Below are 17,327 nucleotides of genomic sequence, written 5' to 3'. Positions count from 1 at the left end.
AATATGTATTTCATTTCCAGGGCTGGTATGACTTTGCCAGCGTTTTTTTCCTTTCTATTTTAGCCCTTTTTAATTGTTTTTTCATTCTTGTGTAATTTAGCCATGGATTCAAGTTATAGTAATTCAAAGCCAAAAATAGCTATTCATTGTGTTCTAAATACATGTGCCAGTGAGGAAAAACATCCATGCTAGTCTATTACCAATCTATGCAGGGGTTAATCTTTTTTTTTAATCTAAATTATTTATTGCAGCCGTATGACTGGCATGTTTAGGCAGCATGTTTGTTTTTTGTTTGCAATATAAAAAAATGTACCAGCTTGCCAGGACCAGCCATGTTGGCCTTGCCAATGCTTGTTGCTTTTGAACATAATCTCTCATGCATTCATGCAATCACCTGCTCGCTCTTCTCCAGATCTCCTTTGTAGACCACTCAGCCACATCCGAGTAGGAGATGGTGCCTCCCCTCAAGTTCACTTTAAGTTAAATTACACGTGATGTGTGACCCGCGGCTTTGTTGGTCTAGTTCATGGTATTGTCGGTCACGAAACACGGAGATTGTAGGGGTAATTGGGACTCCTGTGAGAAAGCAACTCTACAAGTTCACTTTAAGACTTGATATATTTCTTCACGGCCGATGGACTCTGTAAAACCTCCGGCGATGTGAAATTTAAGGCCATGAGCCGTGTTTGGTAAGTGAAGGTGGTGTGGCGTTTTTAACTTGCAGAGATCAAGGGTTTTTCGTTTCTTTCGTTGAAGGCGGGAGTGTTGGTTTGTTTTTGGCTGGTACTGTTGGCCACTGCTTGTTCCACCACCATCACCGAACTGTAAGGAACGTTTGTTTCAGGGCTGTGCTTAATATGTTGGTGGTAGTAGTGTAGTGCGGGTCAAAGACAAGGGTGCAGCCAGTCGGTCATTGGAGAGTATTTATGCATCCTTTGTATAGCATGAACCCAGCCAAAAGGCAGCAGGTGTGAACCTCTCCCCCACCAAAGGCTCCGTCACTGGCTAGTTCTTTCCAGGTTTGGACCCCTTTGTAGTGACAGTGGTAGAGTTACTGACAGAACGCTGCCTCTGAAGGCCTGGAGGGCAGAGCAGAGCCAGGCCTATGCCAGACTCTGCCCCGGCCCTACAAGCCTTGTAAGTGTCCCCTTGTGCTCCCTACAGGTCAGACTGCCTCTGGTATAGCACACCTGGTGTACCTCTGTGCTTCAGTGCACTAGTCTGTCATGAGCTCCGGATGGATGGATGGATGGATGGATGGATGGATGAGAGTTTTCCATCTTTGTGCCCTGAGACACTGAGCTGCCTTGTCCCAGACGAGGGTTCCCTTGTACATCAGCCAGAGCGCTGCTCACACCAGGGACAATGAAACAGTAGCTGATTTAGGCCTTTTATGAAGATAAACATTAATATTCCCTGTCTTTATTTCAGGATCCTACAAATCTGGATAAATTTAATGTCGCAAACTTCTTCCATGTGAAAAACAACGTCAAGCTGATTGATGCAGGTGAGTTGACGGTGTCAGAATATGAAAAAACAGAAAGGGAAATGCAAAGGAGTACTTTGAGGCAAGGGTTGGGGTCACAGGAGCAAGGGTTGGGGTCACGGGAGCAAGGGCTGGGGTCACAGTGGCAGGGGCTGAGGTCACAGGGGCAAGGCCTGGGACAAAGAAGCGGGGGTTGTGAGGCACATGGAGACAGACTTTAAGAGGCAGGGGTAGGCTTTGTCACGCGGGGCAAGAGCTGTGGGTCACAGGGGCAAGAGCCAGGGGTCACGGGGCAAGAGCCAGGGGTCATGGTGCAAGTGCCGGTGATCATGGGTCACAGGGCAAGGGCTGGGTGGGAGGGGGGGGTCACAGGGGCAAGGACCGGGGGTGGATCACAGGGGGGGGGTCACACGGACAAGGGCAGGGGGGTGGGTCACAGGGGCAAGGGGTGAGGGGGGTCACAGGGGCAAGGGCCTGGGGGTGATGGGGGGGTCACAGGTGCAAGGACTGGGTGTGGTGGGGGTCACGGGCGCATCGGGCCATGGGGGTGTCAAAGGGGCAAGGGCTGTGGGGTGTCACAGGGGCAAGGGCTGGGTCACAGGGATAAGGGCTGGGTCACAGGGGCAGGCTTTCAGACAAAGAGGTAGGCTTTAGAATGTGGTGCCAGGCATTATCACACAGAGGCACGGGCACAGTCAGGCGGTGGAGCATGCAAACAAGCTTTTGTAGCAGAGGTCGGTGGTGGGATGTGGAGGCAGACTTTGACATGCATTGGGATGGTTGAGATGCGGAGGCAGTGGGTGGTACCTCAATCCCGATTGTGTATGCAGGTAGTAAGGTGCTTAGACAGGCCAAAGGTGGTAGGGCACTGGGATGCTGGGGCTGGGTGCGAGAATCGTAGACATGGCCTGGTACACGGAGTCATGTGCTGGTGTGTGGAGGCCGGGGGGGGCCTGGAGACTGGTGATCACCTAGAGGTGAGCACTGCTGCGGCAGGCAGGCTGTGGCGACCGGAGCTGGCACGCCGAAGCAGGGCATGAGCGGCAATGGCTGTATCTGAATCTAAGAGAAGCGTCTAGCGGGGATGTGTTGCGATATTAGAATGGCTCAGTGTGGGGTCACCTGCAGAAATATCTGCAAGCCAAAGCTTTGATCCTGGCAGAACTGACTGCTCCATTTCATTTTCAGAAGTCCATGACTTGAGGGCCTTTGTTTTGGGTTGTAACGCCCATCTAGACGAACTAAGAGAAGAATCGAGTGATTTACAAATTGAGGCGGAGACTTTTCAACCGCACCCATCACGTAAAGTGGATACAGTATCAACAGGTGGTGCTCAGATCAGGAGGCTCAGCCTCCTAATCCTCCATATAGGGATATGAATCCAAAAATATTTTAACTAAAGTGATCAGCACTCCCCATTTATTCCTGTAAAAAAACGATTGTATATTCCATATAGCCTGGGTCAAGTAATGCACAGACTCAATTCAAATTTGTTCAAAATCTTCCTTCATATTCCTATACTAATGTTCTTCTTTTTCACATATTATCCACCAATACTGCCAACTTGTTTCGTCTCTTCCCAGAGACTTCTTCAGGGCTTCTCAATGTTCTCACACCCGTGCTTGTTATATGTGGATCGGACCTTTCCTATAGGAAGCAAGCTCGTTTAGTTCAATTTTAACCTTCGTTAGTGCATATGACGTTCCTATCGTTTATTCAGAGACGTCGGTCTTCAATACCTCAGTTTCATGCCCATGTTGGCATCACAGTCTCAGTTACTTTTTTTTACATCAGTTTAACAAAAAGAATCTGTTGCCATGTGTGCCATATAAGTACTTTATATCAATAACCTTATTGATCATGCACATCCTCCTCCTCCTTATAACCAAAGAATGTTCTAGATTGTAGTAAGAACAAAGCGCGTAAGTTCTCCATGTTGGGGGCGTGGGCACTGTTGAGTGACCAATAAAGGCTGCTATAGTGTAGAGCGAACTCATCCCTTGTGCATTTATGGTGACCGAATATATGCACTGTGATGCTTCAGAGTCCCTGAGTGTCCTTCGTCACTGTATACTGTTCCACCCAACTGTGGGATACATCTATACACCGGATAGCAGAGCTCTGGCTTTGTCTTGCACTTAGAAAGGATTGTTGGTAAATAACCCGGAAGTGATGGAATTGAAAAGGTCTTGGGGAAAAAACTGTGTTGTATCAGCCAAATGACAAATATCATGCATTGTATGTGTGGCACGTTCTTTTTCAGTGCGGCCAGGACACTTGCTGAGGTGGAACCAGTAGAGTGGCATGTTGTCTGAATGGTTTGGGTGGGGTGGCTCATGGATATGATTTGTTGTCTGGATCTGTGTGTGTGACCAGGTATCCCATGCCGTGCAGACTAAGCGGGTGTCCTTTTGAGTCAGGCATCCGGTGGCCTTGTGGTACACGCGTGTGCTCCAGGCCGGTGGGGAAGGAGTGGTAAGAGCATTCATGTGTTGCCGCATTAACAAGTTAAGCGTTTAGACTGCAATCCCCTCGCTCTCTCTTTCCTTAGATGAAGAAAAAGCCAAACTGGACCCCTCGTACCACCTAAAGAATGCAAACATGGAGACGCGCGAGACGCTGATGGAGCTTTACAAGGATTACAAAGGGGATGAGATGTTGGCAGCCACAATGAGGGCTCCGGAGAAGAAGCCCGTGGACAAGCTGAATGCGGTGAGTTTGCGTGCTTCGCTTGTTGTGTGTCATGTGGGAGGTGGTTGGCTCATGAGGGCCACAGATCAGAGCCCATATAGGCTCCACTGGAGTATTTGACTCCTGCTGGTCTGCAGTGCCGGGATAAAATGAATGTTCTGTTGTTGAAACAAGCTGCAAGATTACGTATTTGTGGCCTGGAAAGAAGCTTGTGAAGTCATTGCTTCGTCGTGGTCCCCAGGGTGGGTGTGCAGTCTCAGGAATATCAGTGGTTTGCAGGAACTTCAAGTCTGCGGCCTAAGTAAAGATTTGTGCCATGTAATGACTTTTGCCTCTATAAGGACCTTGTACTTCATGATGGGCCTGAAGAAGGTATCTGTGGTTTTGTGCATTGGTCTTGGTGCTGTGTAGATAGGGACTATCTTAGGACTTCTTTTGGTTTTGCTTTGTAAAAGCATCCAACGATGTGAGGACTTCTCCTAACCTACAGCTTTCTACTTTAGTTTGTATTCCCAAGAATTCTACTCTCACGCTGATGGGAAGACCTTGCACAGTTTGCGCAACAAACATGTGATCTGCATCACCCTTATGGTAACCCTTATGGGTCTAACCTGAGAAGGGGCAAGTAATCTTCGTGGCCTTTGGGCAAACGCTTTTCTAAAGTGTCGTTGTACGGAGGCTACTTTATCAAAACTATGGCTTTACGTAATTTACAGATTAAACTGTGAAATACCCAACCGTACAACTGTTCTGTAAAGTAAGAAGTAGAATGTTTGTGGTCTTAAAGTGAAAAAAGAGAAATAGAAAAGAACGGTGGTAGTATGAGAGTCAGCTGGTGCTTTTGCTGTAGAAGTTGGTGCCCTTGTTGCTGTTACTGCAAATTCCCTCCTTGCTGTAGAAAGCGACTCCGATTGCGCCGGAGGAAACGCAACAAAGTCTCTAGTTAACATCACTCTCCCCTGTCTGGTCTGTGTTAACCAGAAGTTGACTGTCAGTATCTTCTTGCAACTCAGTCCTTCCCATTAAGATGAATTTTTCAGGTTGGTGAAAATATAGTTGTAGCTTGACCTTTGAACTCCAGACTTCTCTTTGTGCCACACATCTTTTACTCCTTTTACTGAACAGCTTATTCATGGGCACCTGCTTGTTTGGTAGCACCGAGTACAAGATTTCAGCCCAAGTTGCAAATTGTGCAGCAGCAGAATCGCCTAAAACTACCGGCCCCTCACCATTGTACTTTGTTTATCCACAAACCATGAAAGGGAAACAAAAATACATACTCTGATTCCAGTCTGTACAGAGAGTTAGTGGCATTTTGAAGAAAGCAACTGGCACGAAATTGACTTGTTAAAAAAAACCATAATGCATACAAGAAATGTGGTCTTATATTGCCAGCTTGAGGTTCTAGTGACATATATAGACCACTCTGCCTTCAGCAATGCACTGCTTATGATCTCACATATTATTAGACCTGTTTAGTGACAACATTGATGACATCACTGACTTCTCAAATGGCAGGGTGGCAAGTTATAATTTTGCAGCGAGAATCGTTTCTGGATTCACATGCTGTGCATTATTCAGCCATCCAGTGGTTGGGTCCAGAACTGTTGTGTTTAGTCCTTCTACTCTTTTTTTGGGTTTTTCTTTTTCCTGTGGGTGGGCATTGAGGTACCTCCATTTGGTGTCCTCTTGTGACGTCACTGTGTTTCCTCCAGAAGCTCCCACCTTTGTTTGCCATTTTCAGGTTCTTTTTTCCGCTGTCGGGTCTGGATCGATGCAGAAGGAGCTCCAAGTTTTGGAGGAAAGAATCGGCGAAAAAACAGAGAAATACCAGGAAAAATTGACAGCACATCGGATCGAGGTACCGGAGAGCGTCAAGAGGGGAAGAGACTACCTCTTCAACAACCGGAGAACAATGCACGTGCAGGGGGTCCCTGTGCGTGGTGATGGAAAAAACCCTGTTCTGTTTGACAGAATTGCCCTCACTAGTTCGCCCAGAAGGACCAATATCGAATCTGCAACCTCTGCCTACCGGTAGACCAATGAAGTGAAGTGAGAACTGCAGCGCGTGTTTGGTGTTCACCCCAAAGACCCTTAGGATGAGGGATAGACAGAGAAGAGCCAACTATAGCACGCAGGGCCAAAATGAAGCATCACTGCTACGAAATCTGGGCCTCTCAAGCGAGGAAGAGGATAATGTTGCAGAAGGAGAGACTGAGACTGAGGTCAAAAAGAAGTCTTCTAGAGGGGTAAGAGAACCGTCGTCCTTGAAAAAACTAGACCAGTCTCGAAAAACATACTCAAAGTCCTCGACGGGAGCCTCAGTGTCCAAGCATTCAACGACGCAGCCATATCACGAAATAAACATACCGTAGGATCCTTCGAAAAGGACTCTGCAGCTGGAAAGACGCTTAAAAGATGCAAGTCATCAAAAGACGGTCAAGGAAAAGACGCATCGACGTCGAAGCATGAGAGGTCAAAATCCGAAAGGCATGGTCTGACATCTGCACCATCCGCAAAAGAGCCTTCAACCTCATAAAGAAAGGCTGAAGCTCTCGAAGTTGAAACACACCCATTCAAGATTGAAAAGAAAAGGAAGAGGCTCGAGGCCAAAATGGCAAATATTTTACCAAAAAAGGATTTCGATGAATGCCTGAAACAATTTAAAATACCACCTAAAAGCTTGATGACACTAGAGAAAATCGTCGAAGACATAGAGCCTGCCTTAACCTCCGAACCTCTGGAGGAACTGGAAAGAGTTCTTTTTCGAGGAAGAACAAACATACATGAGGTCAGAGAGCTCGGAGTTTCATGAGGTACAATGACAAGACCTGGACACAGATTCGCCAGAAGAGGCCGTCGGCACCTATCCATCGAGGCTTTCAACACCAGACGATATTGGGATGTACAATCAGGTCATTAAAGATGCGGCAGAAACATATTGAGTCCAACTAGAGAAGGGAAGACCTCAATCATACTTCTTATTAGAAACTCCACTGCCTACACAATCTAGAAACAAATTCCTCCCTATGTTACCAAGTGTGCTAGATCACGGGAAAGAAGCCTTCAAAGAACCTGCCACATGCAAAGCAGTTACTCCTAGGCGGGAGAAGAAATACAAACGCTCCTCCAAGGACCCAAATTACATCAAGGGGTCAGTGCCTGCAGATTCCACCATAACATCCACAGCCTGGAAGAGGGCAAATGTGTCAAGTGCAACTAGACCCCTCCCCCCCCCCCCAGTTAAAGAATGCGAAAGAATGGACCTTATGGGCAGGAAGGTTGAGAGAAGTGCGGCGAGCTAATGGCGCATTGCACATTTCGAATGCTTTGCTCAACTGCTACGCATATCAACACTGGGAGGAAATAGACCTGCTAAAGCACCTACCAGAACAAAACAAAAAAAGGGCAACTCATTTGATAGAAGAGGGGGGGAAACATAGCCAATACATGCTTGAAATCAGCCCTTGATGCCACAGAGACATCAAGTAGGCAAATGATGATTGGTATCAGGGAGAGAAGGTATGCATGGCTACGCAGCTCAGAATTCAAACCAGAAGGGCAAAGCAACATTCAGAATCCACTATTCAATGGGGAACAGCTCTTTGGAAGTGTAGTAGACGACAGCCTTAACCAATTAAAAAAGGACAACGATACAGCAAGATCAGTGGGGTGGCATGTGTAGAGGAACCACCCCCTCAAAAAGACTTGGCGTAAGGGGAAATCTACACCCCACAACCTTGCATCAAACGTACCATCAAACTTATCAAGGAGGAAACCAATCGCAGCAGCAGGAACAGCAACAAAGTTGGCAGTAGCAACAAGAAAGGCAGTCCTTCTGAGGACGTCCTTGTGGAAGAGGCCAACCGCAAAGGAGAGGAGCTCCTCCTACAACCAAATGACTTGACGTCAGACACAATACACACCCCAAGAAAACTAGGGAGCATGTCAACAAGGAAGACAGAGCAACTACATTTGGAATTAAACCAACAGCTACTTGTACATCCTACTCGGGTAGGAGGCAGACTAAAACACTTCCTTCACAAATGGAAACAAATCACTTAGGACAAATGGATCTAAACATAATACAGTATTGATACTGCATAGAACTAAGCAAAAGACCGCCACACAAAGGCCCAAGAGAAAGTTCCATTCCAAGAAAGAAACAACACATCTACTCAAAGAAGTAGAAGAAATGTCGACAACAGAAGCAGTAGAGTTAGTGCCAAACAAGGAAATAAACAAAGGAAACTACTCAACATATTTCCTAGTTCCAAAGATAGACGGGACACTACACCCTATCAAGATCTGATAGTTTATGAACAAATTTATAAAAACCTCAAAGGTTCAAAATGACAACCCTGCAAGAGGTAATACCACAACTACAAAAAGGGGACTACATAGCTTTAATAGACTTAAAGGGCGACTATTTGCACACCTCTATGAGTGCAAAACACAAAAAATTGTTTCGCTTCCCTGAGAAGACAAGGAATACATGTGTACCCTTACCTAGACGACTGGTTAGTAAGGACAAACTCATACAAAACCTGCAAACAACACATGCAACAGGTAATACAGACACTATTCCAGCTGGGATTCTCCATCCACCGGGAACACGAGAAAGTGTTTTTGGGGACAATAATAGATTCAATCCAAGGGAAAGTTTTTCCCAGCGAGAAGAGAACAGCAGCTCTGCTGAAGGAAACACAGCTATTCCAGAAGGGGCAGGCTCTGACAGTGGGGAAGCTGCTAGGAAGGATGGCTTCCTGCATCCACTTGACTACACATGAGACCGTTCCAGCAATGGCTTCAGATACAGTGGTCACCAGCAACAGGGAGTTAGAAAGATCTAGTGGCTGCCACACAGAGGATATAGGAAGAGAGAGAGCATGGTGGAACAGAGCAAACGTAACAAAAGGAAAACCTTTTACATAACCAACTCCAACTGTAACCATAACCGATGCCTCCCAGGTGGGATGGGAAGCTCATGTGAACAACCTCAAAATAAGGGGAGTGTGGAAGAAGCAGGATGCAATACAGCACATCAACATCCCGGAATTAAAGACTGTGTTCCTAGCCTTAAAAGTCTTTCAGGAAGATCTCTTGGGGAAAACAATACTAATACAGACAGACAGCACAACCACCATGTTCTACATAAACAAGGTGGAACACAATCAATACCACTCCCAACATTAGCTCAACAATTGTGGAATTGGGCAATTCCACTGGAAATGAACAATGCACCTACTGGGGAAAAAGAATGTCAAAGTGGACAGACTGAGCATGCAAACTTCATGGTCTCACGAATGGGAACTGAATCAGTCAGAACTCAGGAAAATTGTTCAGAAATGGGGAACTCCAGAGCTCAATCTCTTTGCAACACCCCAGAATGCAAAATGCCAACGCTTCGCCTCCAGGGAACACTGCCAACAGTCCATAGGGAATGCACTATGGACTGACTTGTCAGGGATTTTTGCATACGCTTCCCCGCCCCCCGATACCACTACTTCACAAGGTGAGCAGCAAATGCAGAACCAGCAGCTTAAGGATGATATTAATTGCTCCACAATGGGCAAGACAAATCTGGTTCTCACAAATAATGGAAATATCGCAGGGGACAATTCGCAAAATGCCAAAAAGACAAGTTTTGTTAACAATGCAAGAGGGTGCTTCACCCAGAACCAAAGGCCTGAAGCCTGGCAGCATGGCTCCTGAGGACTTAGAGTTTGGACATCTAAAGTTGCCGGAGAACACGGTGGCAATCCTAAGAGGGGCAAGATGGCCTACTACAAGGAAGTGTTATGCGGCAAAATATAAACAGTATTCACTATGGTGTCTTAAGGAAGGGCTACTCAAGAAGAACACAAAGGATAAAATGGTGCTTAGGTACTTAATACATTTACTGGATTGTAAGCTAACCTATGCATCACTAAAGGGTCAACTAGCAGAAATAGTAGCATACACAAGGGGCCACATGGGAAGAAGCTTCTTCACTTCACAAGCGGTTCCTAGAGGGAGCAAAAAGAATGGCACTGCCAAAAGGGGTACCTGCTCCGACTTCAAATTTAAATGTGGTACCCTCTCAACTAATGAAGGCACCGTTTGAACCATTACACAAGGCTACCCTACAAATGCTCACACTAAAAACAGCCGTTTTGATAGTGATAACATCACTACGCAGAGTAAGTAAGTTACAGGTACTAATATTACAGGAACCCGATTTCCAAATTCATAACGACAGAATTGTCATTAGAACAGATCCACAATTCATGACACAGGTAATCTCACAGTTCCATATAAATCAATCCATACAGATACCAAGTTTCTTTCAGAAACCAAAGACACGTGCAGAAAGGACGTTACACACCCTAGACGCTATAGGGGCAGTAATGTATTATATTGAAAGAACAAAGGAATACAGGAAAACAAATCAACTCTTTGTATCATTTGCGTACAGTTTTCAAGTGAGACCAGGGACCAAGAACACAATTGCAAGATGGATAGCACAAAGAATATAATTGTGCCTCAAAGAAGCAGGGGAGACATTACAAAGGGCCCCAGGGGCACATTCGGCAAGAAAGAAAGGAACAACTGTCGCCTTTCTATCCATCAAACCACTTCAAGACTTTTGCATGACATAAACATGATCTTCAGTGCACTCGTTCACAAAACACTACTATGTGGATATTCAAATGAGCAAGAAAGGTCAAGTATCCAGCGTCTATTCTCAAATCAACGCTCCTCTTCAACCCAGCCACCACTGTAGTAACAAACTGTTTAAATCAATGCACAGCATGTGAATCCAGAAAAGATTCACGCTGCAAAATGTATACTTTCTCACCTGTTGGTGTAGTTTTGCAACTTAAAGAATTTTCTGGATATATAAGCGGACCCACACTCCTCCAACAAAGAAAACCAGCATTGAAAATGCAATAGCTCTCGCCTTTTATTAAGTTAAAGCCATTTGCTTTGCTAATGGTATTGTATAGCAAAGCAAATGGCTTTAACTTAATTAAAGGCGAGACCGATTGCATTTTTTTTTTTTTTTTTAAACCTTTATTTACACATCAAATATTCACAGTCATGGGCCTACAACCGCCTGGGCCGGCCGCTAACATAGAAGGAGGACAACAATAATACAGCAGTCAAGAGAGCAGGAGCAAACCGCACGTGCAACGGCTGCAGGTGCCCATGACTTAACCCAACACTACAAAAAGGTTTCGTATTAACTTTTTTCGTAAAAAAAGACAACAAAAAGAAACTTAGACCAGGCATAGGAACTCCATTAGCAGGAACTTGCTCTCTCATGAGCGGGGGACTACAGCGACAATGCAGCACACTATACATCAACTCGTGTTAAGAAAGGCAGGGGGGGGGGGCAGGGAAGAGACCAGACATCAATCCTGCAATGCGAAAGGGAGAAAGACCAGGAACATCAAAGTACCGATTGCATTTTTAATGCTTGTTTTAAGAGTTCTCCTCCAGAGAAAGTCCTGGCACTGAATGTGGCAAGGAACTGGGGAGTAAGCAGGCTTATTGTTGTATTGGGATTGAGTTTGGCGATGATTATGGATGCGTGGGTGGGAGGGAGCTTGAACCCGTAGGCTGCCAGCCCCGGATCTTACCTGCCTTCCACTTCATTTCCTGGAGCTCCCAGCACGGTGGTAAAGTAAAATGCAATACCAGTTCGGGTTCCAGTATTGCATTTTAAAACATACAAGTTTGGCAAAAAAAAGAGGTGGGCAGCAGCACAAGAGTAAAGAAACGGTTGCAACCGCCATTGTGGAACCGGTTCGGGTTCCGGTATTTTATAAAGAGCCAGACAGAGTGGACAGGTAGAGTGGACCTGGCACCAACGAGACCTCAAAATGCAGAGAGCGGCGGAAGCCCAGTTTCAGAATGTGATGAATATCTCCTGAAGCTGGTAGACGAAGACACGAGGCCCCTTGAGTGACCTATTTACCTCCTATAAAAATGCCCTCGCGGAGAGAACACAACATAGGGACACGCTCCTCCAACAATTTTATAGGTAATTGCCAGTGAGATAAACCGGGCATGAATGTAGTGAACACAGGAAAGGGTTTTTAGAGAACATAGGTTAGTGACGATGCGGATTAAGAGTTGCAGTTTCAGCTGAGATTAGGCGAAAAGATAGGAAAACTGTCAACACATATGCTTGACTAACCTCGTTAAAACTCCAGGAAAAGTCGATTATGCGGGTAATACTTCATCCACCCTTGTTGTACACCTTTGTTTATTGTGAGAATGATACTGTGAATGTCAGTGTTTAAATGTGGCACCCTCTACACAGTTTTATAAACTGAAAAACGAAATGAAAATAAATAGATTTTAAATGTTGGTGCCTGAGAGCTAGAGCTGGTGCTTAACTCATTGAGAGGAGGGTGTGGGTGGATGAGTGAGCGAATGAGCAAGATCTGGCACGAACCTCACTTAGGGGATATTCCATGTCAGCAGCTTCAAAGTCTGCGTCTGTCACTCAGAACCCGGTGGTCACGGTTGTTAAATCTGCTGTAATATCCTGCAGTGTTTTCACTGTCACTCTCTGTAGGTCTATTTACTGGGATCCTCTTAGAATGACTAAAGACAATATGAGTGGTCAGAATCACACAGAGAGTTAGTTCCGAGTTTTTTACACTAACCGTTCCAAGTGTTCTTTCTTGTGGCCCAGCCCCCACATTCGCAGATCTCGCCCCACTGCACTCATCGTAGCTCCCATACTTTTTTGCACTTCAACCTCTAAAGTTAAGATTCACATTGAGGAGCTGAAGGGAGATGTGTGAAAGAAACTGGTGGGCATAGACTTTGTATATTTCAATCAACTCGGTTTCTTTAAACTTATGAATGTTAAAAATAAACACGGGTTTTTCTGCAATTTAATATATAGCGCAAACTCAACTCGAAGGTAATGGAGCCCTTTACGTGAGCACCAGGTCACATCCTTGTGTTTTTATGCACGGGGAGATTTAGTGAATTGCCCAGAATCACAGGATGTTTAGCGGCGCCGAGAGTTGCACCGTGTTTCTCCGTTCCAAATTGGGCAGCCCTGACCGTTTCGCCACCCTCCCCCAGTGGGTGTAGTTTGACCTTTTTTTTCTACTAGAAACAAAAATGATATTTTTTTCAGTGACATTACAGTAGGTTTTCTCTGAAGAAACTTATTTGTGCAGATTATCGGAAATTTGGACTGCCTTTAGTCATCTTACGATACAGAAGGTGCGGGGAGGGAGGTGGAGGATCCAAAGAGAGACGAAGGTTGAGACACAGGGAGGTCTCTGTTGAAGTAAAGTCACTGCCTTACAGTGTGTTTATTAACCGTGAGCGCTTTATACAAGATACGTCTGGTGCTAAGAAAATCAGCGTTTCTCCGTGAGGCCAGCAGGATGATCTAAACACCTATATCTTGGTACATGACTGACTCCGGGGTAACACTTCACAGTGATCACACTCACCTTGGACTGCCCCCGTGTCTCGCAGGGTCAGCACAGACAGCGTGATCACCACACAGAGTGAGGGGCTCAGAGCCCCCCCCCCCCCGCTGCAGCCCTCTGACAGCACACACAGCCCGCACACCGTCCTGTGCCTCGCGAGCCCAAGAGGGAATAGATCGCACCGTATGATATTGCACCAATGAGAGCTGGTGCAGGTGGTGACTCAAAGGTTGCTGGGCAGAGCATCCACAAGTAGGACTCTGTAGGACATAGAGGGTGGGGAGCACGGGCTCTTCATCTCAACGAACAGGAAGACTTGTGAAAAGGAGGGCGGAGTGGTGTTCTTCATGGTGACACCGGCAGACCAATGAGAGAGCTGACTGGCGCATGCTCCAGGCGGGAAGCCAGCGTGGTTGCAGGACGCCTGGTACATGCTCCTTCACGCCTCTCGTGAAGACATTTCTTATCAGCTTGTTAAATAGACAAGCTGATAAGAAATGTCTTCATGACAGACGCAAAGCAGGCGAGCCAGTCCGGCTCGGGGAGAAAGGGCGTCTACAGAAAACCTTGATTTCCAATGGCAGGCCACCGTTTAGCATAAACGGTGACGCCAGCCAATGGAAATGAGGGGCGGGGCTTAAAGCTCTCTTCTGAAAGTCCTCTCTTACTAAATCTCTCGCAGAGCAGGGCTCTGCCCTGCAACGCCACGCGAGACCTAAAAAGGAAGGGGGAAAAAAAATCTGAAGATAGCGACCAAAGTTGGAAGCTTCTGGAGGAAGCACAGCGACGTCTCAAGGAGATACCAAATGGAGGTACGTCGACACCCACCAACAGGATAAACTAGCATTGGCATAGCCAATAGGTCTCGCTTTTGGGACCTTTTAAGTGTTTAGCTATACAGTTTGTACATACATGGAGTGGCCAATCAAAGAGCGACACACACTTCTGTAGGCCAACACTAAGGAATGTAGAATTGGGTAGAAAAGGCAAGGTAGAGAGGGGATTAGGCCTTCGGTGCAGGGCAAAAGCAGCACATCCTCCCAGTGCATCTGTGCCGCTGCTCAGCAGACTTTACACTGGCCGCTCCACGGAGTCTGCTCCAGTGTAGGCCACAAAGAGCGCATGCGCAAGGCCCAGCATGAGGGGGTGGGAGATTGATTTAGCTAGTAGACAGAAATTACTACGTATAGCCTGATTCATGGTTGCAGCAATCTTATACTGTTCAAATGTATGAATATAATCTACAAGCATCACTAAACACTCAACTATTTTTAATAAAATAAAAATATCAATGTTGACTAGCATGCATTATTTTTTCAACAAAGATACAGATGTATTTTACCCTATTAATTGCAGAGCTGATGCAATATGTAAAACAAGCCATGCTTGTGGAACTGCAATATTGATTAATACGTAAAAATATTTATTAATTATTTATTTTTGCCTAAGCTCCAACTTTTGCAATTTAGGTTGACCAATGGAAAACCAGTCCCCTTCCACCGTGAACTAAATGGCCATGTTTGCAGCAGTGACTGTGAGACCACGGACAAGTGATTCATTAGACACCATGGAGGAGAACAACGCAAATGATCTCCACTGTCTACATTTCTTACTGAAAAGGAAACTAATGTATCCCTGCTGCACAACGGGGCAGGGGCTACCAAGAGGGTGCGAGAGGGAGGAAGGGCGCGAAGACAATCATGGGGCAAGGAGCTGAGGAAAAACGAGGGGAGCAGAAAGAAAAGTGGGATAGTGGGTGGAATGGGGAGAAGGGGGTAGGAGTATGTAGAGTTAAGTGAAGTTAAATAGGGCCTTTCATATTGGCTAGCATGTGAGCTGGAATGTCCAGACAGGATTTAGTTTCTTTATTCATAGAGTTCTATGTATGACTCATTACTGTTAGGCAGCGCTGTGAGCTGGACTGCTGTGCTGAGGATACCAATTCAGAATAAACAAATCTGAATTACACTTTTGGATTTATGTAGTTACTACAGAGACTTGACAGAATGCAGATGTACAGACTGGAAAAGGAAGAAGTAGAGGCGGGGGAAATCGGCAGTGTTGCGCTGGCTGCAAGGGACAAAAGAGCCTGACAAGGAGGGAGGAGGAGAAGGCAGTCACAGCCCGAAGAGAGGGAGCGAGCATTCCGCTAAATTACGACGCGCACTCTTGTGGAGGAGGGGTGGCGGGGACACACATAGAGTTTCCCTTGCGGGAGCGAGCATGGGCACAATCTGTTTGCAAGATAATTACAAACAGATGTGGCCAAAGCTCGCTCCAGCAAGGGAAACCCCAAACATGCACACGTTGCAATAGAAAGCAATGCAAAACGTGCACGTTTTTGGCCAAAATGCTGATCGATTCCAAAAGGTCCTTTCCTATGCAGCGCATGCGCACTGCTTAGGCGAGACCTAAAAAGAGTAGAAGGACAAAATACAACAATTCTGAACCCAACCACTAGATGACGGAAGAATGCACAGCATGTGAATCCAGAAAATTCTTCAAGCTGCAAAACTACACCGACAGTCAAGAAACTAAACGTTAGCTCAGTAAACTAGAACTAGTCTATTTCAGTTTTTTTATTTATTTAAAATGGTATATTTAAACTAAAATTTTCCCCTAACTGTAACATCACTTTAACCTTTGGATTTTTCAATGACTTTCGATTTTTTTTTTTAACATAAAGTAAGATATTACCAGACTAATTACATAACGTCGCCATAACCTTTGGATTTTTAAGTGAATTTCTGAAGTTTCTTTTTACGTAAAGTATGATTTTATTATCCTACCCATCACATTACTTTAACCTTTGATTTTTACAGTGAATCTCTATGGTTTTTTTTAAACGCAAAGTTTGATCTTTCTACCATAGCTAACTATAACATTACTGGCTTGTGGCGGACAGGTCCTGCACACCCCCCGCCCCCCTAATGCACAGCCAGCCAGTAAGAGTGCTCGTCACAATACAAAGGGGTGTCATTTAAATGTAAAATAAGGCATGTCTATTGACTTTGTCAAGGGGTCACCACATCCATATACAAATCAAGCCTAATGGCCAAGGGGTCACCGTATTAATATATAAAGGCAAGCCTTTTGGCTTTATCAAGGGGTCACTTCTTAATAAAACAGTATTAGGTTTTGATTAAACATTAAAACCAATAGATTTCAAAACCATATTCAGTCATTCATTATTAATAACAACCATTGCAACTTAAATAAACTTTTAAACAAATTATATGTATTGAGAACAACCTTAAGCAGTGTCCGAGTCTTTCTTTTACACTCCTTCGGCCACTTAATGCAGCCATAAGATCAACCACAAGGAGTCCTTGCAATCCTCAGACGAAGAGCAAAAGCTTCAGCCCTGGGAATGGTTAGAAACACTATAAACCCTTCCTGGGGTCACGCTGTATAAACCCCAGAAACCTAGGGTTACTTTTCATAAATAATTTCTGAGGTACTGGTGCACTCCCTGAAGTCCCCACCATATAACGTGTTGGTGGGGCCCCTGCCCACAAATAGCATTATGCGGAGCTGCTTGCTGGGAGCAGTGCATAATGAATGAGTGGCCCCGGCTGCTCATTTATTATTTCTTTAGGCATGCTCTCCTTTTTTTCCCAAGGGGTTCCCTGGTCCGACCCTGGACACCCACAGCATGCCATACTGATAGAGGGCTTCAGGTTGAACCCCAAGGCTCCCTG

General features: G+C 45.5%; 1 protein-coding gene across 3 annotated transcripts in view; it reads left to right on the top strand.

The window, feature by feature from the left end:
- PPIL2 (peptidylprolyl isomerase like 2) overlaps positions 1–17,327 on the top strand; it is a 332,508-nt gene that overhangs the window by 115,730 nt on the left and 199,451 nt on the right. For all 3 annotated transcript variants that reach the window (XM_085636442.1, XM_085636443.1, XM_085636445.1), the window contains 2 exons: positions 1,432–1,507; positions 4,038–4,198. In XM_085636442.1, coding sequence (XP_085492568.1) covers positions 1,432–1,507; positions 4,038–4,198 — 237 coding nt within the window. The remainder of the gene's footprint in view (positions 1–1,431; positions 1,508–4,037; positions 4,199–17,327) is intronic.

This window comes from Triturus cristatus, chromosome 11 (assembly GCF_964204655.1).
Source record: "Triturus cristatus chromosome 11, aTriCri1.1, whole genome shotgun sequence".
Classification (NCBI taxonomy): Eukaryota; Metazoa; Chordata; class Amphibia; order Caudata; family Salamandridae; genus Triturus; species Triturus cristatus.
Note: the sequence above shows the minus strand (reverse complement) of the source record. Positions and strands in the feature narration are given on the sequence as shown.